The 24,113-nt window shown below is 38.2% G+C and overlaps 1 protein-coding gene across 1 annotated transcript in view; it reads left to right on the top strand.

The window, feature by feature from the left end:
* The window catches only part of LOC113493222 (adenomatous polyposis coli homolog), a 40,347-nt gene that overhangs the window by 10,447 nt on the left and 5,787 nt on the right, over nt 1–24,113 (top strand). Inside the window, exons 2-12 of the mRNA XM_026871091.1 lie at nt 15,048–15,396; nt 17,154–18,572; nt 18,778–20,740; nt 20,900–21,071; nt 21,741–21,871; nt 22,407–22,537; nt 23,038–23,129; nt 23,243–23,295; nt 23,466–23,740; nt 23,831–23,893; nt 23,974–24,053. Of these exons, the coding sequence (XP_026726892.1) occupies nt 15,100–15,396; nt 17,154–18,572; nt 18,778–20,740; nt 20,900–21,071; nt 21,741–21,871; nt 22,407–22,537; nt 23,038–23,129; nt 23,243–23,295; nt 23,466–23,740; nt 23,831–23,893; nt 23,974–24,053 (4,676 nt within the window). The 5' untranslated portion in view covers nt 15,048–15,099. The remainder of the gene's footprint in view (nt 1–15,047; nt 15,397–17,153; nt 18,573–18,777; nt 20,741–20,899; nt 21,072–21,740; nt 21,872–22,406; nt 22,538–23,037; nt 23,130–23,242; nt 23,296–23,465; nt 23,741–23,830; nt 23,894–23,973; nt 24,054–24,113) is intronic.

Raw genomic sequence — 24,113 nt, forward strand, 5'->3', positions numbered from 1 at the left:
ATTTATCTACGTCTAGAAAGAGTTAAATTATTGCTGATGGAAACTATTATGTAATAAGATATTACCATAACATAGTTTGTTCATTTAATTCGTTTACCCCATTCACAAGGTATGTTCACAATATATGTCTAGTAGTCAATAATATTTATTTAAGTATAAGTTTAAATAATATAAATAACTCGTGATATGTATTCAATAGATACGTACGTAGGTGTTGAACGAATCTACTTTAAACCAAGCAGGTCAAGGACCAATAAGTTTAGATTGGATTGAATGAACTATCAAACTATTTGCACGAATTAATCCGTTTGTTACCAAACAATCTAACAATTAGTGCTACGGACCTGAGATATTAATTCGTAATGTAGTTGTTTCTATTTTGCAGTAGGTGGCTTTTCTGATTAGGAAATAGTTTGTTGAACGATAACCCTCGTAAGCTGTTAGCGCTTGTATAGCAAATTGTAGGCAGTTATGTGCTAGGTGCATCTTGATTTTCAATTCCTGTTCAACAGTTTATATACATAGTTAAAAATATTCAACACGAATCTCTAGCTCGTCTTAAACGTAAGATATGTATAAAGTTTTTAATTACATTGAATAGATACATAAGTTATCAAATGATGCAACGGTTCACTCACACGAATTTATCGGGATACATACATAAGTGTTCTCCTCAGTTAAGAAGCACCAATATACGATCTATTTAGAACTATCAAATACTCGATTGGATTACCTCTATCGTATGTGAAGCCGTCGACACTTCACATAATCCCAGACTCTACGATCCTATTTGTACTTCAAGTGCTTATTCTAAATATCTAGAATTGATCCGTCGCCTACGCACTGGCCTTGCCAAGGTATGTTGTTCGGCAGAGGTATGTTGATTGGTTTTCTGTTAGGTAATACCAGTAGCAGAGTTCACGATTGTGCCCGGGGATTGGCAAGCAATACATCACGGAAAATTGAACTACGGACTTCGATAAATCTCTTTCGATTTTTCTCCCTCTCTCTCTCTCACTGTAATTGATTTATGTTTTGCGGTTTTCATCTGTACTGGAGCAATTTTTGCATTTTATCATATTATTTTTTTATTGAAATCATCTGGTTTCTATATAATACTCAATCAATAAAGTAATTCCTTTCTATAATACAAAGTATATGATACAGTCCAGTCTTCTTGCTCTAGTAAATTTTCGTAACAACAGTTCTGTCGTAATCGTGCGTATATCTCGGGTATCGATAACCGCAGGCCGTCGCGAACATGTCGTTACTTTGATTGGCGGCTCATTGCGGACTGCCCGATCATCGACCTGTTACAGGCTGTTACTGATGGAGCCAAACCTGTAATCTCTTAGATACGAATCGATAGTTTTGCCTGCCCTACCGGCCGGCACTTGTTTATCTTCATTTGTATTGAGACTCATGTGTGAAGAGGTGTTTAAAGTGTTAGTTTAATTAGTTAAGTAACGATGTGATTGATTGGCTCTCTTGTTTAGATAGTAGATAAGTCTGATATAAGCTTCGTGACTAAAACATATAGGAAATAAAAACACAGTTGCAAATACTACGACACTTTGTATATTGCCTTGCTTTTGAGTAGGATGTCTTACTTAATGGTTTAAATTGGAACTTTCGAGAAAATCTCGTCAATTCTTAGAAGTAAGTCACATACCCATACAACTGCAGTATAACCGTTAGATTAGGTCAGTCCACACCGCCCGCATACGACCATTGCGGACACCGGCCAAGTGTAATTGAAACCTTACACTTTTATATGGCGACCCATTTTACTTTTAAATGGCTTTCAAACAGATTAACGTTAGTCTGAGTGCTGCTTTAACAACGTGTTATACGATTATTTCCGTTATAGAATCATGTTTCGGTTTGCCTCGCGGGGTATTAACAAAGCTATCATCTTTCATTTATTGGATAGTGACCTGAAAATCAAGTATACCTTTACAAATCAATTAACTCATTTAATGATATTCAATAATATTACGCATGAATAGTTACGTATTCAATGATATTATGTTGCCATATCCCATAGAGACACACCTTTATTAGTTTCCTAAAATAACGTTGAAGAAAACTAGAGGCAGAATTGAAATATGCATTAATAACGACGTGCTGCAAGTTGGAAGGCACAAGCTGTGAGGCGACCTATTTCCTAACCACTTATAACTTGGCTTCTGTTTGCTAGTGCACTATGGGTCGGTATGGTGTTGTTTTAATTGGCTACTTAGTTTAAAGTACCTGACTAATAAGACTTTTCCACAATAGACTGTTAAAATACACCGCCAATAAGGTGTTTTCTGTATCACCTCTGGCTTATGCTGAAATTAACATAAACACTCTGTGCGTAGGATTTATGATCACTTTTACACATCTTTTTTTTTTAGGACTCTGTGGTCGCCATTTTCTATCTGAATATCCTGTGAAGAAATATCGAAACAAACTTAGGGTTCCAGAGTCCTAGCAACCCGACTGTAATTGAACTTCAATCAGTAGGCACGTTTGCGTAGTCGTGTCGATTGCAGTTGAAATGCGGTCTGTCTCTCTCTGTCCAGCCAGAGCCCAAGTGGTCGCGGCCTCTTTTAAAGTCCACACAATCCGATACCTTCCTTCGAACCTGTTACCGTCTTTCTTAATACCTCACCTCACGTCATGGGCGGAGTATGTCGGTAATTGTTTTCCAACTCAACGACATTATTATTTATGGTTCAACCGAAGCGAATCGGCGCCAACAATGAGCTATTGATCCTATTCAGTTTTTGTTAATTGAAACTTCTTGTTTGTCGAGTTGAATGAATCATGTGGTATGCTGAAAATATTTGTGAATCAGCAGAAAAAATAAAGATTTCAGTCAACGGAAAACTTACTCGTGTTTGCTTGTAAATACAGTATTTTAAGTTTTTAATCACTTCTGCCATGTCGCGTGACGAGTGTCAATACACTATTCTGCTATTTTTTATTCGACATTATAAAATGTGGTTACTATGCAAAAAGTTTGCAATATACTGTCAGGCTAATTAAGATGTATAAGAATTAAATAGTAACCTATTAAAACCCATTGACTCATGCAAATGTAATTTAAGATTTCTGAGAAAATACATTGAATAAATTACTCCCAATTAGAACAAATGCAACTGCCCAGCGTTCAGCGAATCAATCTTTCTGGATATCTGCATTATGTAGGCAACAGTACCAACAATCGCTTACAAACCATTTAGTTACATTTTGCATTCAAAGTCGTAGATTGTTTCGAGTGGTCCAGTTATAACATTTGCATTTGAATTGTTATTGTGCATTTGGTTTGGTCTTGATTGAGTTGTACAGTTATCTATTAAAGCAATACAGTTTATGGTCAATGCTTACCAAAATACCGAATCCTAAAAATTTTGAGTAACTGTTTGTGTTTCGACGAAGTTTTTTTACAGTATTCCGTTTTCTTATTGAAATGTCTCATACAACATTACAGTAACAAATAAGGACGCCCATACAGACGTCATGACTCACGAGAGACGACTTGATAAATATGCATACCTTTATTACAAATGCATTAAAAATCCCAATGTCAAATGTTGAATGCCTCATCACAGTCATCTCACACGTCGTCCTACGTACATTCGCAGCATCTCTCCTATCGTTACATCACGATCCAGTCTGGATGAGTCAGCCAGTGGGCGAACAACCGGTCCGAGGTAGACTGATTTAATCGGCCCTATTGGGAAAATATTCGCAGTTTTGTAATTTGCAGCCCGCAAAAGCAACTTGTCTGGAATTGTCTGACCATATTTGTGGGCTTGCTTAATTCGGTGTTGTATCATCATTATACATGTTTTTGTAGACTTCAAATATTTTTTTAACCAGCTGCTATTTATTTATTATCTATATCCTCATTATTAACATTAACTAGTTTCTTTCTACCAAAGGCTTTATTATCATTACGTTGATTGGCTGTATAAAGAACTAAGTGATATTTAATTTCTACAATCTCGACATCACCTCTCAGCGTCTTTTTCCTCAAAGTAACTGTAGACTAAAACATAAGCGTTACCCAGTCCGTACCGTGTTTTATGATTCAACGAATTCTTTCTTTTGTAATTTTTACTTTCTAAACAGTTTCATATCATTGTTTCTTTTTTAGACAGCTTTAATTTAAACTTACTGTTTCTTTATCTGAAATAAATTATCTTGATTTCTAAACACTTTATTCTGATAAGTAGTCACGGTACACTTGAATCTGTATGATATTTTATGTTGTGCCGTCGCAAATAACTTTGTCTGTTTACCTCCAGAATTGTTTACGTACCTTTGATTACATCTGCTATTATTTGGGATTCCATTCGGATTTGACTTTCACTAAGCAATCAATTAAATGGAACGAAATGCTCACGGTCTGTCGGAACTGAGTGATTTATGGTACATAATAAGAGGGTTTCATATTTCTTTTTATGTGTTATACTTTAGTTGTTAGATACAAAAATTAACATCTTTGATTTTTTTTATATAGCTTTTTATTTTTTAATTATAGGCTATATGTTATTTAAGTATAGGTTAATTATATAATAGAAAAATATTGTTATCAACGTAAATCGGTATTTAAAGTTATCGTCTAAGTTATTTGTAATGTTTATTTAACGACAAAGACTAACAAAATGCTTAACTATATATCATAAGTACCAAAGCTATTGCTAAGAAACTATTTTATTATTCTAATGTCTATGATTTTAGTACCTAAAACCTTTCACGATATACAATGCTAAAAGCACAGGCGATAAATAATGAATTTTAACTAGGAATAGTTAAAATTCATTATTAACCTAACCTATTCATAATTACCTCCAGAAAATTACAACTTACATAAATCTTTTTTTTTTATCAAAAAGATACAAAGTAAGTATATTATGCATATTATGATTTTAAGTTATGATCACATAAATCACTAATGCAATTCGAACACCAACTCACACACGCTCAATTCTCAGAAACACTGAGTGCAGACAATATTCACAATTGAGGAATAGCTCAATTGACCTAAAAGCTCTATCTAAAAGGTATCTGACGTTGAAACTAAACAGGTCCACTTGGGCATGTAACTAAACCCCAGTCCTTTCCTCATGTTTCGTCCTATTAGGCGCAGGCTCGTTACAATATGTTCCTTTGTGATTCGCCCACTGACAATATTGTGTTCATTAGACCTAACTAAACATCGTCTGTTTGTGCCCACTCGAACAATTTGTATGCCACGAAACCATCCAGTACCTTTTATGGGACTCTGATGAAGGCGTGCGGTTAGCAATATTAATTTTTGCATGCAAATTTGTCGGGATCTTTCCGCTAGCGTATTTTTTATAGACCTTTGACGTTGTGCGGATGCTCAAGTGTATTAAATTTATGCAGTTAAATTGATGAACAAGTCACAAAACAAGTTTCAAAAACAAAAGGGGTGCCAAGGTGCTACAAATTATCACCGGATGGTGACTACTAAGGATACGAAGAATAGCAACTATTCCATTAAACATCGACAGGAACTACCGCAGCATTACCAACAAAACACCATCGCATTTTATCTTCGCCCATCGATCAGGTACTTCCGAACTAGAGAATCAGGCCGTGGTTTCCTTCCACAGCACATCATCATGATTGTCCCAAAGGTACTTGACCTCGTCCGCTCCGGAAATTGCCAGCACTTCCATAGGAACCCTGGCTCGACAACCTTTTATGGTTATTAATGGTTACCGCGGACCATGGCTGATAGTTAAGTAAGTCTGTTCTAACGTCCGTAGCTATCCCCAAGGTTAATTGTGATTCATCGCTAATTAGTATATTATATAAGATCAAATTTATATAATGTTGACAATTACAATTCATAGACAGCGTAGTGCGTAAAAAGAAATGTGAAATTATCATTTTTATTAGCTTTCTTTCATGCTTTGTTGTTGCTAAATATTTACGAGTTTAATGAACTTTTTGATCATACATTTTTGATTATATAAATGTTACTTTGTAGAGAGGTTGGTCCCTCTCCATACATAAACCTGTGGCAGTAAAATTTGCGCACATGCCTGAAAATCGTTTTATGTTCATCGCTAACCTTTTGCTCAAAGTTTGCGGTCTACGCAAAATAAAATTCCTCTCATTACATACATCAAAGTCGGTACTCTTTATCATATTATTATGATTACTATCATTATATTCAATCATAGTGTAACCTTACTGTTCCCCTCTTACTTTCTTTTTAAATGTTAATCGTGTGACTTGCGATTTTCGCGAAGGATTATTTAATATGACAGTAATACCTGTGTTTTAGTTACGGTAATCGAATTGAATATGAGAAAGCTTTTATTATTCCTTTTGTTTTTTTTAATTGTCTTTTAGTTATGAAACTTTTTTCTAATCATGTTCCTTGGAGGAACTTAAATGATTAAATTAAATATATATTTTGGTGATCGATCAAATAGTTGGTGAATACATGACTTTTAAATAAAGAATGACTGCAAACTTGAAAAGAAAACCCTGTACCAATAACTCTAACCAGTAACCATCGGAAGAATATTCTGGGTTTATAAGATGGTGCAGACGCTGTAGCAGGATTACCGGACTAGTTTCGGACCCAAGCAAAATCCCTAATCATGGCAGACGCAGCGGCGCGGTCGGGGTTTAATAATACGCATTCTTTTTATTTTTAAAATGACTTAGCTAGCGCCCATCACATGCTTCATAAACATTCTCCTGTCTCTTGCATGTATCATAATAAAAACTTTAACTCGCTGATTGTTAATAATGGTTACGGAACTTGGAATATTCGAAGAATGAGATGCCGAACAAGTTTCACATACCTCGGATTACACGTTACAGACTCATTGTTATTTTGTTATTTTTTACTTTGTGACACGATACATAACATTTCATTACACTATTGTTACGTAGCATTAGGTAATACATTGTTTTTCTACAGTTTTTAGCCTTTTTACTAAAGATTTTGGTTTTTATATGCTTCTGTTTCGTTTCCTTCATTAAACTGGTTAGATGCACTCTGGCTTTTAGATGGGAGGAATAATTAATGTTTTGGTCTAGAAAATCGAAGGTAGCCTGCAAATGTTTTGTAAGTTTTCCGCAAGTGAATTCACACACTGTTCTATACGTAGTTCTGTTGACATGAGTTCCTGCTTCTAATTGGTAGTTATGAACTATTTTAGATGTTTGTTTCAAGCTCCAAAGCACGCTTATATAATGTCTAATGAAACAAGCTATTTTGAGTCTTATAGAATAATGCTTGGACGTTTAATTCCATTAATTTCGATTATAAAGCCTCCAACCAGAAACGAATATTAAATTAATTCGAATTCACTAATTAATAGTAATAGGCGTGTTTTCAGTTCCTTCCACGATTCAAATGACACTAACGACTTATTTGCGTGAAAACGTTCGCTTTTACGCTATTTATTGTATCTGGGTTATGCATTGTATCCAAGCGCTGGTTTTGGTTTCGGCCTTTACATTTTGAAACCTACTTTTCAAAGCTTTCGTCTGTGTATAGTATTCCTAGACTGAAACAATATTTGAATAAAACAAATCGTGTTAAACTATAGCACAAGCAGTGTCGTAGCTTTATGATGATCACAAGTACAGTTAACTTTCTAAATTCTGTAGATAATTATTCCAAAAAATGAAACGTAAAAGGTCAACAATTAAATCAAATTAACACCAAAATAACTCCCAACCGAAATTGGTTAAATATAACTGTTACAAGTTCAGAACAGCATTTCACTACGGCCGTGACTGGAAACGACTCGAACCCTTGACTTTTAGTGGAGCCAGCCTCCCAAGGCCGATCGAACGTTAAACACAACTGGCTGTCGTTAATACATCGTAAACATGCACGCGGTACTCGTTAAATTAATTATTTTAAAGTCCAAACAGAATTTGTGAGCTGAACTTGTGAGGAGAAATGTTCGTGTAACATTTGAATTCAAATAAAGCTTTTCTGAATAATAAAAGGGAATATCAAATAAAGTTAAATAGAGTAAAGTATAACACTTTACATCCAAACTGCTGAACGAAACTTGGGATAGATAAAACAACTTCAATACCAAAAATAGACAGTCACTCAGGCACAAGCGCGCTAGAGATCTGTTACAATTATTGTTAAGATTGTACAAGAATTCAGATAGTTCGTGTTTTATCAATACACCGCCATTTTAAAATACTCAGTAGACATTTTACAATAAGTTAAGATTTAACGCATTCCAAATGTTATGATCAGTCGCTTGCGCTGCTAAGTAATGTTCTCTGTAATTTGACGCTTAGTGTCATTTTCAAGATGCACTATTATTTAGATTAAATGTAAAACATTTGACTGATATAAACTGAGTCCCGACGCTTTACCCGTCTAATTTCTTCTTACGTTAACTTATCGGGATGAAAAATATTATGTTGAGGCAACTACTAAAATTAGAATCTTCGTATGCCTCTTGTAGTCCACTGCTGGACATAAGAACCCCAAAATATAAAACAATGCCCGGTCTACAGCTTTTAATATCTAGTCTTTAGCCGGTTTCCATTATACGAAGAAAAAAAATATGAGAGCGTCAACAGTAGCAGTGCAATTGTACAAGCGAGACGCCATTTCACAAAGTATAGTGCGCTCTTGCTTCCACAACCGTACTGCATCTTTTAATGCTTACTTTAAGATGTGGTGGCAGACCCTGAGTTTATACTAGTCAGGGTTGTCATGTTTATTTTAAACCCGGTAAATACACCAGCTCGTACGGTAAACTTTGATCGATGATTGACAGAATCGATTTCGTACCTATAATCGATGTCTGATACATTCACGTACACTTTATTACACGCATGTTTAGCTAATGCCACTCTCGTTATAACTCGGTATAACAGTGCACTTGTTTAGTTTCGTCTGTCATCATTTTACATTATTCTGAGCGTTCTAATCTAACGGAAATTTATTGTATTTATATTGTAAGCTAGTTTTTGTTTCTGTTATTACGATCAAGAAAAGATTTGGCGCACAATTTCAGTATCAACTTTATCTTGGTCTAAGTATAAACCCCTTGAATTCAGACTAATGTCCAAGTAGGTAATAAGTTTTTAAATATACTTAAAACTATTATCAAATGCAGTGGTGGAAACGAGACTTCGCTCTACCTTGTGTATACCGCCTTTTCGCTTCTTAAACTGTAACAATAATTCAGGATATGTTGGTAGGACCCCAGTTTCGATTCGACTGTAGTTTGGCCACATGTGTCGCCCAGATCAATCATTCGGCCACACGGCGCGCGAACGCTCCAAATCTCGCTTGATGTGCGGTCTCGCTATCCTATTAATCCTTTGCCTCTAAACAACTTCGTATATCAGTCATGACGTTATTTCAAATGATTTATTTCATCAGTTTTTGCACTTTTTGCTCTTCCACATAACCTAGCAGGCTGAAATTTTAAGGGAAGTTTCAAACCCAACAATGCAATTTACAACTATAAAAACTGACAATCTTGACATTTAAAACACGGGTATATAGATTTTTGAAAAAAAAAATCAGATCAACTTATTCCACCTTAATGTCTAACTAAAAAGTGTTATTACTGGGAATGTAACCCTCTTTATAATGTAAAAAGCGTTAGTTTTGGAGGTCGTCTGCCGGAGCCAAGAATAGTGCCGCATTGCAGCCCAGTCGCCTAGATGCAGTGACCCAATGCCGTGTAATTCCCAGTATCAAATATAGGTTAACTGTTACTGATGATTACATGTAACGAACGTTAGGCAATCAGTTTCATATTTTAGAACACGGCTGAAATATGCCTGAACTTTTGATTAGCGGCCAAAAGCCATTGTTGATTCTTTACTTTGAAAATTATCGTTGATGACCTATGTTGTGATTTTGTTTTGTGTAAATGTCTGCTGCATTTAACAGTGTGACTCATTTAGTCTGGTTGTAATAGCTAGCTTTAATTTAAGTTATTTCGTGTTTGAAAGTTACTTCCACAAGTAATCATGGATTAATAATATAATTGGTACAATAATTCATACAAATACTCGATGTAGAAAGTAATGAACAGTTGGGCTTAGGTGTATAACAATCAATAAAAAAACCAGCCAAGTTCAAACGCTAAGTACGTTCAGTAAAAATAGAGCAAATAGAAAATTCTGTCACCATATCAAATTTATAACCATACCAACCTTTGCTTAGCCCGCAATTCATATTTGATATATTTATTGTATAACAGTAACGGCAACGAAACAACATCATCAATAAAAAAATCAACTGTCTAAACATTACAGTTCACGAGATACAGCCTTGTGACAGACGGACATACTGCGGAATCTTAGTTATAGTTTTCCGTTTTCACCCTATACTTATAGAACCCTTAAATCAACAATAGCGAACTAAGCATAACATTGTATGTAAAGTGCTTTGTAGACAATGCACTCATAGTTATTGCTATCTCTCAACATAATGTAAACCAAACACCTAAAGAGGTATTGAATAGACTTTTTGTTATGCTTTAATATCAATTAAAGTCATTTCATTATAAAGACAAGCTGACTTATAACATTGTTCAGGCACCGCAAATATAACATCCTTGTTATACAATCTTCATTGAAAAGTTTGCTAAATGAAAGTACTTTGAAAGTCTCTATGTATAAACTATTAACGTTTTAGGTAGGTTGTTGTTGTTGGTAGTCTGTTAATCTAAAGTTCACATTTTTATTCACGTTATATAAGATCTGACTGTTAATTTATGTTTTTTTTTCTTTCATTAGCTATTGGCTGAATATATATATAATATTGGCTGAGCATTTTATTCTAGAATGTGAATACAATACTAGACTACAAATATTACAATGCACACATAATACACGGGTCTCTTGATATAGAAGTGGTTTCAGCATTGACGATTCCAGATTTCAATATTTTAAAATGAGTTTTCCTTAAGATGGCTATAAGTTAATAGTCTATCGTTTTTATCAGCGACGAGTGAAAAATTACCATAACAAAACAATCTCCATAATATCAGTTATTATTGAAATACAAAGTATTAAACAGCGAATATTTCTAATTTTATCTAGATAAAGAAAGAGTTCTGATCATCTTTCGTCTTTCAACGTTGCACTTTCACTTTCCAAGTTACAATACTCGTGGTTAATTAGCGTGTTAAAACTACAGTTATTCTTAATATTACATGATAAGAAAGTTTTAATTTAAGTTATTTAGGCTACATTTTATTACCAATTATATGTATCGATTAAAGTTCTCACGGGCAAATCGATTAACTTAATTTAACTTCTTGTCTTTTAGTAATTAATTTACCTAGATAATGTTCACTACAATGTCTAAAATATAGTTACCGATAAGAGAGAAATATTTGCTAAGATTTTAAATATGTTTCTTTTACAAATATTTGTCGCATTCCAAGATTTGGCACGATAAAAACTTATCTCCGTGACATTGAATCTGCAACACTTAGCCACTATGTTTACCTTGTAGAGAAAATATTACTGCGTAAAAGTCAAGTGAGTAAATTAAAAATTTGAAAATCAAATTATTTTTCCCAGCTCGTCGAAAGCAATACAACATTTCATCCTTTACTTACGGTGTCAATGTAACAATCTGACCTTAACAAATTGGTGTCACCTCAATGGATGCGTAATTAATAAGTCTTTCACTTTCGCATTAAATTTTAGTAGGATCAATCGAAATTATTTCTCGATTTGATCTTAACAACTGGAGCGAAAAAAAATAAACATCTATAAGCAAAATTATCTTGATTACTACGAGTAAATTAAATACTGATTCCGACAGATTGGTGAACGTCCGCGAGTCTCGATTATTCATAGAACATATCATGGTTATGCCCTTTTTTGACTACCGCAATCTAATTCTCGTTGCTCTCTGTAACCTGTCAATGACATAAATGTCGCCCATGGTATAAATGTATCATATGCTTATCATAAAAGCATTGAAATTGTCAAATTGCGTATACCAAGGTGTATCTTACAATACGGTCGCATAACCATAGAAAAACTTTCTTTTATTTCCTTCGGATCCATGATACCATCAGAACTGATCTCAGCCATTCCCAGCTCTGCCTCGGTCTAGACTCACCGTCTCACTCCAATTACAATAATGGCCGGGTGCATCGCGAAATTCCATATCACTTTCACCGCTATAAGTGGCTTTGCTTTCATGTGCCTAATGGCTAGAGAGTACGCTCTTGTTTAGTTTTATTGTTCGAAATGATTAATGGTTGCATCTTTTTTAGCTCCATGTAATATTTGCTCATGATATTTTTTCTTATCGTCTGATGTGAGATTGTTATGCGGTTTGCCGTAATTGGTGTGATGTTACGTGTTAAATTCTCTCATGTAAATATTGCGTAATTCTTAATCGTGTGAAGCAAGTTTTGTTTATGAAGATTCTTTGCTCTAATTGACAGCTTTATTTACGGCTGCAACGTCTACGTTCTCAAAGACATTTTTTTCGTCAAGATCTTCATTAAACAACTTAACTATTATTATTGTATCGTTTAAAACGTTAGCGGTAACTTAACGTGTTCTAAAACCACGTTCGTTCTATTTTTACAGTTCCCTTTTCCTGTGCGCTTGTCACAGATCCAAATCTGTCATTTGTTCTCATACGTCTTCACGTCCTCTTCTGCCACGATGTGTTTTCAGCAGCAGGATTTATTCTGATATTGTTTGTAAAATATTAGAAGTTTAGATAGCAAGCCATCAATTCATGTCTTCCATACTTATTGTAGGATACGGAAACAATTTGTACTTCGTCGTTGACTAATAGTATACGTGACATTCTATTGTAATATATTCTAAATCCGACGACACCCTAAATAGAAGTTTTTGATTTGTTGGTTACGAACATTTCTAATAAATATCGTTTTAAAATGTAATTTATTGCTATAGTTTTCCATAAACATGAAATCGTTTCACCAGAAGGTGTAATAAAGAGTTACGAAACTGCAGTTATGGGTAAGTAACTCCCAACCTATTTGCGGATAACGACCAACACTGTTGCCGAGATTTGGGTCTAAGTCGGCCACATTATTGGCCCACACGTGTATGTCCGTGATTCTCTACCACGTAACTCGGGTCTTCGCTAATGTTTTCACTTACGTAACACCAGTTCGACGACCCCAACAGATTCGTTCGACTTTATGTTTGTTTATTGTTTTTACGTTTGCACGTTTGGTACCAACCTTGAATTTTACGACACTTTGCCTTTACTTAGAAAGAGTTTATCGAAAAGCAATGGGATCAATAAATTAAATTGTAATCTCCCGCCCACAATGGCTGCGATAGCTAGACCGTGTTTAGAAATTGCCTTGTACGTTTTATTATTTGGTTTGAATGATCCGATTTACTTTTGGTGTGTGATGTGCTAACGATTCTCAGCATTTGCTTTCAATGTTGCTATTAATGTGAGTCTGTGAATGACACGCCTGTTGTGAGAACTGTGTTGGCTTTGTATATTTCCGAACCCCCTGTATACTCTCCGTCGAAGCTCATAACATCCTGTAAACCTTCCTTATTATCTCAAATTTTAAGTACTTCTTTCACATGAAAACGTTTTAATGAATCGCAGTTCGTCACATTTTCTGCCACATCATCATTGATATTATGAAGAGGCTTGAGACGAAGAAGTGGAGAGCCATCGAAATCCCGTCGAAGTACTGCTCGGGAACTGGGTCAAGGGGCGGCTGGAATAACTACGGAGTTCACAGCTTACAATACTGTTTCGACTATTCCTATGCTACGTAGATTCAAATGGTTTTTAACAATTCTATGCAATATTGATATTTGTTATTAGAATTTCTAATTTTTGACGTCAACCTTCTTTTTTTTTCCTTTGTTAGACGTTTTGTGTTTTGGCATCGGAATTTCAAAACTTTTTGAGTTCAATATTTAGCACTGTATGCATAAAACTGTTCTTCATGCTGCTAAAAGCATCTCAAACCAGATGCTTATTTTATTGGTTAATAAATCATCGTTAAAATTGGGTTATTATCTGAGTTATATTCGTCGGGCCATCAATCTGTAACCAGACTATCGTAATGCCTAAGGCTGAGATGTTTGTATTAAAGCAAACTGAACAAATTAATTGGATATGTATCTGGAAGGCAAGCAAGGAAGGTATCTTATCACGCACAATTGATTTTAACTAGTGTAGTCACATGTGTTTTGAGTAATAGTAAATATAAGCAAATCTATAATAGGGATCGATTAGGCACTATTCGACAACAAAGACCAAAAACTTGACTATTCTGCTCTTACAGTAATATTTAATTTGAAATAATCATCTGAGTAAACTCCATATTTTATAGCAGAAATTACGTATTCAGAACAGATATAACTGCATTTGCATGTTTATTCATGTTCTGATATAGTGTAACTAGTGTTTTCTCGTGAATTTCATGCAACCTTGACTGAGTCCAATACAAACAGATAACGCTATTCGAGGCTCACTACATTTTGCTAACATTTACGACACGCGCCATAAACTTATAGTTTATGTTTAAACAATAAAACTCCGACGAATTAGATAACGGCTTTCTTAATTGACCTCACCGTGACCCAATTATTTACGCTTCAATACAAAATGTTTAAACATTTTACGTCGATAATCTAAAACGTTCATTCACAACTTTTATTTTCGTAAAATGTGTAAATAATCACCTCACGATAGCATAAAGTGATGGCCACAGTTTGGCGTGCTTCCAATAAAAGATTGGTAGAATTACACGTATAACTATAATAAAATTTAAACTTGTACCTCCCATGAGAGCCCTTCTAAATTCTCCAACAGCTGACCCATATTGCGTTAAATCTGGAACAATCTACTACTGTTAGTTCTACGCGAGGGCAACGCTTTTGTAATGGGGTTTTAGTGTTCGCTACTATGATTTACGAACGTACCGTACTATGCAAAGTATACACACCTACTTCGACACTCGATGGTATCCAATACGTATTTACGGCTGACACCACCTTACCTTAATTTCGTACCGTTTTAGGATCTTTTAAACATTATGACATAAACGAAAACATAAAAAAAGTGTTAACAAAATGAGTTCGCGGGACTATTACAAAGTGTCGTACATGAACAAGGGAGCCGAGCGCTCCAGGATCTCCATGGACCACGACGTGTTGGACAACGACACGGAATTCAACGCGAACCAGTTCAAACTGTACGATGACTTTACAACGGACCTACGCATCGCCTTCAACCCCCTCAGGCGGAACTTCCACGATATCACCAGGACCGACATGATGAGGAGGAGGGGCGACCCCAACGACTCCGGTGTCGATATGGAGAACGGGAACCCACTCGAGGAAGTAACCACTTCTAATGATAGCGATCTGGTAAGTATTGTAGGAGTCGTCTAGTTGCTTACCATGATTAATGACTTTTCTGCTTCTGATAAATTTTGATCATAAAACTCGAATGAACATAATCCATGATTTGTTTACGTAACCATATCATGCGAGCTCTTTACAGCGTGAAGCTTCTTGTATAACTGGTTATTATCTCGCTTGGCTTCAGATAAAAAGAGTTATTTTATTGCCAACGCCATCAGTGTAAAGAGAGAACCTTTGAAGCTTGTGTACTGAATCATTTTAGAACATTTATAGCTGTACATGTGCTATGCTCTGAAGTGAAGTCTTAATTTTACATGCAAAATCTAAAGTGTTAATCAGAAAGTATTGTATGATTCGTTCATCTAATAAAAAAACGTTTTTTTTTCTTCTATTCCTAGCAGATAATCCCTAGAGAGTATTCCTTAGCAGACTAATTAAAACCCGAATTTAATGCGTTTTTTCTAAACATATGATAGGCATTTGTTAGCACTCGTTGTCCGGATTAGACATTAGACATAACTCAAAAACGACATTTCTATTTTTGAATATCCAGGTAGTAATTGAAATGATCGAAAGGAAATCAGTGCAAGCCGGTGGATGCGCGTCAGATCGCACGCTAGTGTTAGTAATGGGTGGCGCCAGTTCATTGTGTGCCGCCGGACGGCAGTGACTTGTCTAGCCATTGTCCGGCCGGCCAGCAGCCGGCAATCTGAGACAATACGATATGACACAATCGTTTGCTTTCAACGAAACACATAGCTCCTGGGTAATTCTCATAGACATGAATCAGGCTTATTGAAAGAGATGTACCGATCGAAATCTAAAAAAATGTCTTGGAGTTACGTTTTAGTTGCTTTTGGATATAAAGTAACAACTCTAAAGAGATGTAGGAGTTTTTTTTTTATATAGGTCTCATATCTATTGCCTAAGCAGCGAATGTCATATTAAATTAGTACGTTCTTTAAAAAAAGACTGACCTTACCACACACCATCAACACTACGTTTCTAGTTATCCGACACGATTCAATCATGCGCTAACATTCACATATCATATTTCAAGTACTAACTATCCAAGGGGAACTCGTTAATAGGACAGTATGACGTACTTCCTTGGTAACTATTACATTGTAGATTGTGACTCATTGTAATGTAATACGCATAAGCCCCATACGTGTGGTCAGACGTGACACACAAACACAATGCGCCCGACCGTATATGTAGAGCTTAATTAGGAATTATCTTTTATTTCGTAACCATATCAACAACGACTACACGAAAAATATGTGTTCGTTAGACGAAGAGCACAATTTTTCCTAGAAATCGATTAATTCTGCCGTTAACTGCACATTATTGACACGCATCGCATTACGTATTCCAACTCCGTTATAACTCGCCTTGTAGATTGTTAATGCTGCTAACTGTAACGTTTATTATGAAGGTTCATTTAATAACTCGACGCAATGTCGCCCCTTACTATGTAATTAATGATATTACACGCATGGTCTCGCCCCGCGCCATGCCTGCTTTTTTCGGACTGGGCCAACCGGTATTTTAACTCATACGCAAATAAGACAACCTTACGTGCACCACGATATAACTACGACCGACTGGCCTTGACCATAAGTGTTATGTATTGTTGATTTCGGGGTACATTTATTTTGTCTTAAGCCGATGGCCTCCTATCACGAGATTAACTATCCTTGACTTCTTTTCCCTTAAACAGCATGACATTTAATTGATTTTCTCTTAACTTGTTACAGTTGGAGAACGAAGTGATGGTAGATCCCTGGAGCAGCATGGACTCCTCGAATTCACCGTTAACTGACTCCGGACCCTCGGCAAGTGAAGACTGCACCCCTTCCACTTCAAGCGAACCCGCTCGCGGGCCTCTAGACGCATCATCACCTCTATCGCCTGATTCGCGCCGCTTACCTGACCCAAAAGACACCAAAACTAAAGTCATCCCCAAACACATTCCCTCGAAGTCATCAGACAAAGCGCGCTCGCGAGACCTCACCCTTGATCTAGAGACCCTAGAGCCTGATCTTCTCCCACGCCGGCCTCATTTTCTTGACGAAGACTACCAACCGCCGTCCAAATCAAACATCGAATGCAGAATTCCCAAGCCACACTTTCTTGACCATTCTCCGTCGCCAGATGAGTTCGACGAGCGCAGTGACATCACAAACCCGAACTTTCTAGATGACGAAGTCGATGGCGACGACAATCAAGCACAAAAGAAGGCTGGTGCTCTTCCAAAGAGGCCACAGAAAAACCAAACCTCCACTTACTCCAGTCAGGAGGACCGGCCTCACAGGACCAGTTACCGTAGTACATTGCATTATGGGCTTGAAAGTGCGGCGAGATCGAGTGAGCGAGACAAAAGGGCTTCCCAGCTTTACAGAGGGACCTGGCCAGGAGAACGCGACGTCTGGACAGGTCATGACTCATCCAGCGTTCGCAGTTTTTCAAGCAATGGGTCCGCAGAAGGGGCGAGACCTTCATCAAACCTAGAAAATAAAATGGAATGCGTTTGTTCTTTGATATCACTTCTAAGCTTGTCACCGGAAAATAACGCAGATTTAAGTGGCCCATTACTGGATATGAGCCGATCAGTCGAAAGTTGCATAGCAATGCGCCAGGCAGGCTGCATTCCATTACTAGTTCAATTAATCCATTCGAAGGTCCCTCGGGAAACTCGAGACCGCGCAGCTAAGGCGCTACGTAACATAATCCACACGCAAACTGACGACAAGGCAGGCAGGAGAGAAGCTCGCGTGTGGAGGTTATTGGAACAAGTTAGAGAATACTGCTACGTTTTAGAGGATATAGTGGAGATGAGGAAAGAGGGTAAAGAAGTCGTAGAGGATGACGCAACGAAGCATCCGAGTCAGAGCGTTGCAGCTCTGATGAAATTATCGTTTGATGAGGAGCATCGACATGTAGTGTGTCAATTGGGAGGGTTGCAAGCTCTGGCTGCTCTCGTGAGCGGCGACCAGGCGGCACACGGTAGCAGAACTGACGACAACACGTGCCTCACCATGAGGAAATACGCCGGAATGACGTTGACGAACCTAACTTTCGGTGATGGAAACAACAAATCGCTTCTATGCTCTTTCAAAGACTTCATGTTGGCGCTTGTGGAGCAGCTGGAGTCACCCAACGATGATATGCGACAGGTATGTTTTTAATATAAAATTATACTCCTACAATAATAAAAAAAACTATAAATCGTTCACTAGTTATTTCTCAATAAATCGTTGAGTGTTTGCTCTGAACTTGCAAAAGTAAGCCATACTGCAACGGTGACATAATATCTATTTTCTTTACTTTATACACCTGTACAAATTCTATGATAGCGTAAAATTTTAATTTATTTTGCAGGTTACTGCAGCTGTGCTCAGAAACTTATCATGGAGAGCAGATACCAATAGCAAGCAAGTACTTAGAGAAGTTGGGGCCGTTAAGGGTTTGACTAAGGCCGCCATGACGTGCCAAAAGGAAGCCACCCTGAAGTCGGTCCTCTCAGCCCTTTGGAACTTGACAGCGCACTGCTCAATGAATAAAGTAGCCCTGTGTTCCGTTGAAGGAGCACTAGGGTTTTTGGTAGATATGCTTAGTTACAATTCACCAACGAAAACCCTCGCCATTGTGGAGAACGCAGGTGGCATCATGAGGAATGTGTCGAGTCACATCGCCGTTCGTGAAGATTACAGGCAAATTCTCCGCGAGAGAAATTGTTTAAGTGTCTTACTGCAGCACCTAAAGTCTCCGAGCCTCACTGTCGTCAGCAACTCGTGCGGCACGCTCTGGAACTTGTCGGCAAGATGTCCGCAGGACCAACAGTTCCTGTGGGACCACGGTGCTGTACCGATGCTCAGAAGCCTAATCCATTCGAAACATAAAATGATAGCAATGGGCTCTAGCGCTGCTCTTAAGAACTTGCTCAATTCAAAACCGGGTAAAACGCACATCATATCTTTAGATACTACGGCCAAGAACATGAATTTACCAGCTTTACCAACATTAGGAGCAAGGAAACAAAAGGCACTAGAACAAGAGTTAGACCAAAATCTGGCTGAAACCTGTGACAACATTGAACCAGCTACTTCACCATCAACGAGTAATAGGGAAGAGAAAAATCTTTTTACAGCCACAGAAAGGCAAATCGCTATGAATTTGGAAAGGCACAGGATGACATCGAGTTCGCCATTAATGGGGACTTTGACTTCACAAATATCACTGAGCCACAGCGCACACTTGGCAAGCTATTTGAGCTGCAGTAATACTTTACTTAAAGGAGCTTTAGTGACACGCTCCAACACCGGCAGTGCGGGCAACGTGAACAGATCGGAAAGCAAGGACTCTGTTACGAGCACGCATTCTGATTCTGTATTCGAACGGGTGATGCGGACTGGGAAAGTACCTGTTCCCACACCACGGAGTAAAGACCTGGTGAAGAGTGAGACTTCAAGCGAATCGTTTAAAATGTCTTCGAAACAGCACAAAGACAGCAACTTCCTTCGGTATCCAACTCAGCCACCTATCCCTCCGCCAAGAAGTACTACAGAACTGAGACCCAACTACACAGAATCCGGTTTTGACGTCGACCAGGATTCTTGCGACCAGCCCATAGACTTTAGCAGGAAGTACTCTGAAACCAAAAATGCGGAGTCGGAGGTAACTGAGAAACCCAAGACAGGAAAGAAGTATACTAAGAAGGATAACTCTAGTACTTACGGCGATTATCAGGAGACAGATCTTGATCAGCCCACAGACTATTCATTGCGTTATGCAGAACACCAATCGGAGACTGGATCAGACATATCCGAGCCTCCAGGGCCCTCAGTCCACGAAGACACCATCAAACATTTCGCTACGGAAGGCACTCCTTACGAAACACCAGCTATCTTCTCGACTGCGACTTCCATGTCAGATCTTCGGGTGATCGGTAAAGAGACAAAAAAAGCGATAACGACAGCGAAACCGAACCCCGAAGCAATGACGCATTCAGACGAAAAGGACACTTGTTCTATAGAAGATCCGCCGAATCATGACAACGATGTGGCTGCGTCGACTCCACAATCTGCGTCAGTAGCTGAGCCCATTCCAGAGAAACGTGGAGTGTTCGACACTAAGTTTAGTTCAGGTATGATAAGTCCAGAAAAGCCGGTGAACTACTGTGACGAGGGTACGCCCGGCTACTTCTCAAGAGTCAGCTCTTTGAGCAGTCTGGGCGAGCCGACCGAGGAAGACAGCCTAGCTAAGAAGAACGCTATGGCGACCATCAACGTGGAGCCTAGCCCTCCGGAGCCCAACACGAGCTGCTCCGCCAAGGATAAAGAAGGTAATCAACATTCTTTGAAAGATGAAGAAAATATAACACGGTACAACGAATTCATTTACCCTGTATTTCTTATCCTTGCTTATACTTTCTTCTTCTGACCGTCATAACTTCATATCTATTCTCTTCAGTACGTATATGTAACGAGTGAGCATCCCCCAGGTTCGAAGGCAGTAACGTTCGCGACGGAGCCGGTGTCAGTGTGTTCGGGCTCGCCGCCGCCGCAGCGCTTCGTGGAGGACACTCCGCTGATGTTCTCGCGCTCCAGCTCGCTCGGGTCCCTGCCCGAGTGCTCGCAGCAAGACGACCAGGGATCTGTGCTGTCTGAAGTTAGGTGAGATTGCTTTGTTTTTTATTTTCTTAAATGATTGATGTACAGTTGAGATTTTTCAGTCGATCGGCATTCCACAATTTAACAATCCTTTACGGTCTACTTAAAAATTTTGATCCTACGGTTTTTAACTGTGCACGCAAGACTAAGGATAAAACCTGGGAAAAACACTATAGGAAAATAATGTCGTTTTTTCAAATCTATACATGGTGTAGTTTAGCCAGAGTGACGTTTAATAGGGTATTTGACTAATTTTAATAATCTAAATCTGTTCAGTCTGTCAGGGAGATTTCCAAAAAAAAGGTATACGAATTTCATTTTATCGCATCATTTAAAAGTTCGGAAGATTAAAAGCACTTGATTAAATGTATGATAGTGGTGAGTAGTAACATCACTTGCTAGTAGAAAGCCGTACTGGCAACTGAAGTCACACGACATTTTATTTCACTGTATCCTATTCATTTCTTACTTACAAGAGAAAAAAAAATAGGTATCCAATATTGATGTTTCTGGAAAATTGTCTGATTATCATTTTTTTTTTTGGCTAATTCCCTATACTGATTTGTTAGGCCATCTTAATTGTCTGCCCGACTAACCATTTTTTTTGTCAAATACTCTATTCCAAAGTGTAAGTCTATCTTAATCCATAATTTACCGTCGTGCACTCATCAGCCGCCTGACGTCGGGCTGCATATCTCCGAGCGAGATCCCGGACTCTCCGGGCGCGAGCGTGCCGCTGTCGCCGCGCACCCGCGCCGCGCCCACGCAGGACATCCTCACCGCCATGTCCACGCCGCCGCAAGGTATGCTACACCAACACTATGGAAATACTGTTTAGGTGACAACATTATTTCTAAGTCATAATGAACATTGTCACAAAGAACAAGTAAGTTTTTGCTTGGGTTGAACGACATAAAAATATTGTCACAAAGTACGATAGTTATTTAATGTAAATAAAATACTAAAGGACTATGTTGCTTACAACAGCTTAATATGTACATACTGTACGAATGATGTAAGTCGGTGCTTCGGAAAAGAGATACTGTGTGATAGCGAAAACCAAGTGTACAAGCTAGTCTTTTGAAATAGAGGCAGCGATATTTTGTTGCTTTTCCTAACGGTTTAAGTCACACTGGACTTTCTCATCCATCCTTTTTGGTTACTTTTGCCTCACATATCCTGCTATTGCAGCAGGGAATAAAATATAACATCTTATACATACCTATTTATACTCAAATACTTGAGTAGAATGTCTAGAGTATTAGATAGGCCCTGAAACAAGATCTACCTATGCTTTTTGGCTTAACTCAAACCTTTGTTTGTGTTATGTTTCCACAGAGCCGGTGTGCCCGGGCTCGGTGTTCGAGGAGCGCGTGTCCCGCTTCGTGGTGGAGCACACGCCGGCGCAGTTCTCGGCCGCCACCAGCCTCAGCAGCCTCACCATCGACGACGAGCCCAAGCTCACCAAGGTAAGGTCACTGCGCCCACTTCACAACACACACAACTTAACATGGCCTTATGAGCGGTCCAGCATGCAACAAACCTTTTTTTGGTGAGGCAGTGGAATCCTCATGGACATCGACCTCCTCGGGGGAGGAAACCTGTGGTATCAGCCTCTTACTGATCAAAGCCGTATTAAGTCGGTGCGCGCCAATGCATAGCAATTCCACACGCACCAACATGCCCCAACCCTACACACGCGATAATCTGTACAAGGCCACTAACAATACTGTTTGCGTGACTAAGAACAGACTGCCTACCACCACTTCTTACGGAGTTGTCGAATGCAGACGTCGATATAAGCCATGTTCTGTGCTCTATCGCTGCCACTAAGGAATAAAAACTATATGTGATCCTGGTAGTCTCAGTCTGATCTTGAAATATATTAACATTTTCGGATATCGTTACAGTACTCTTCTGTTGTAAATAATTTGTAAACAAAACAATTGTAAACAACTTTTGTTTACAGCAATCATTGAAACTGTTGCCTCGAGTACGACATGAGGAGATAGGAAGCTCTTCGCCGAGCATCCACCCAGAGGAATTACAGGAAAACAGAAGGTTCGTATATGAAATTTTATTATTTAAATTGATTTTTCAACGAAATTATATTTTTCATTCTAGAGGTATGTAATTTTGTCTAGTAATTATTTCATTGATTTTTTTGCTTACAGATTAATTCCAAGTTTGCCGTCTCGAAATATTTTCGCAAACGAACATTTGAAAGGTAATGTATTTTTGTTAACATATTCCTCATGATAACTAAAGATATCTAACAAATACTTTTTTTGGATAAGTTTTTTTTTGTATATCTTTAGAAGACTCTTTGAAAAAAAAGGTTTCGTTTTTTGTAAGCATTCAAGATTTATAATAACAAGTTGTATAATGTGTCTTTAGGGAGCCAGACCCCGGGCGAGGTGTGCCTGGTGTACTGCACGGAGGACACGCCCGCACTGTCCAAGGCCGGCAGCCGCTCGGACCTGTCCGCGCTGTCGCTGGAGTCGCGCGAGCCGCGAGCCTCGCACGACCCGCACGACCTGCACGACCTTCACGACACGCACGACTCGCACGACCTGCACGACGCGCTTGAGCCCCACGACACGTCCGACAGCTCCAACCTCAGCGATGCCGCGGATCTGTTAGAGGAGTGTATACAAAAGGGAATTGCCAAGGTGAACATACACTTAAATAAATTATATCAGGCAGGCTTTGATAAATGTATTTCACAAATAGGGAACAATAATAACTAAATTTATTTACAGGTGGTCAAAAATAAAGGTCCATCCGACGTGTCTGCTAACAATCCTTACAGAGATGAAGTTTATGTAAGTTTAGCATTATACATATTAATAATTATTCAAAAAAAAATTCTCTCATCTAATAAATTTTTTATGCCTCTTTGCAGAGATCTTTGCCACCGTACTTACGTTCATCTACGGAGACCGTGAGAATGTCTCACGAGTTCTCTGGGAATGTCCATGATGGGTAAGTTTTTTATAATTTTTGGCCTGACGTTACTTAGTTATGTAAAGGGTTATTATATTG

This window comes from Trichoplusia ni, chromosome 4 (genome assembly GCF_003590095.1).
Source record: "Trichoplusia ni isolate ovarian cell line Hi5 chromosome 4, tn1, whole genome shotgun sequence".
NCBI classification, from domain to species: domain Eukaryota; kingdom Metazoa; phylum Arthropoda; class Insecta; order Lepidoptera; family Noctuidae; genus Trichoplusia; species Trichoplusia ni.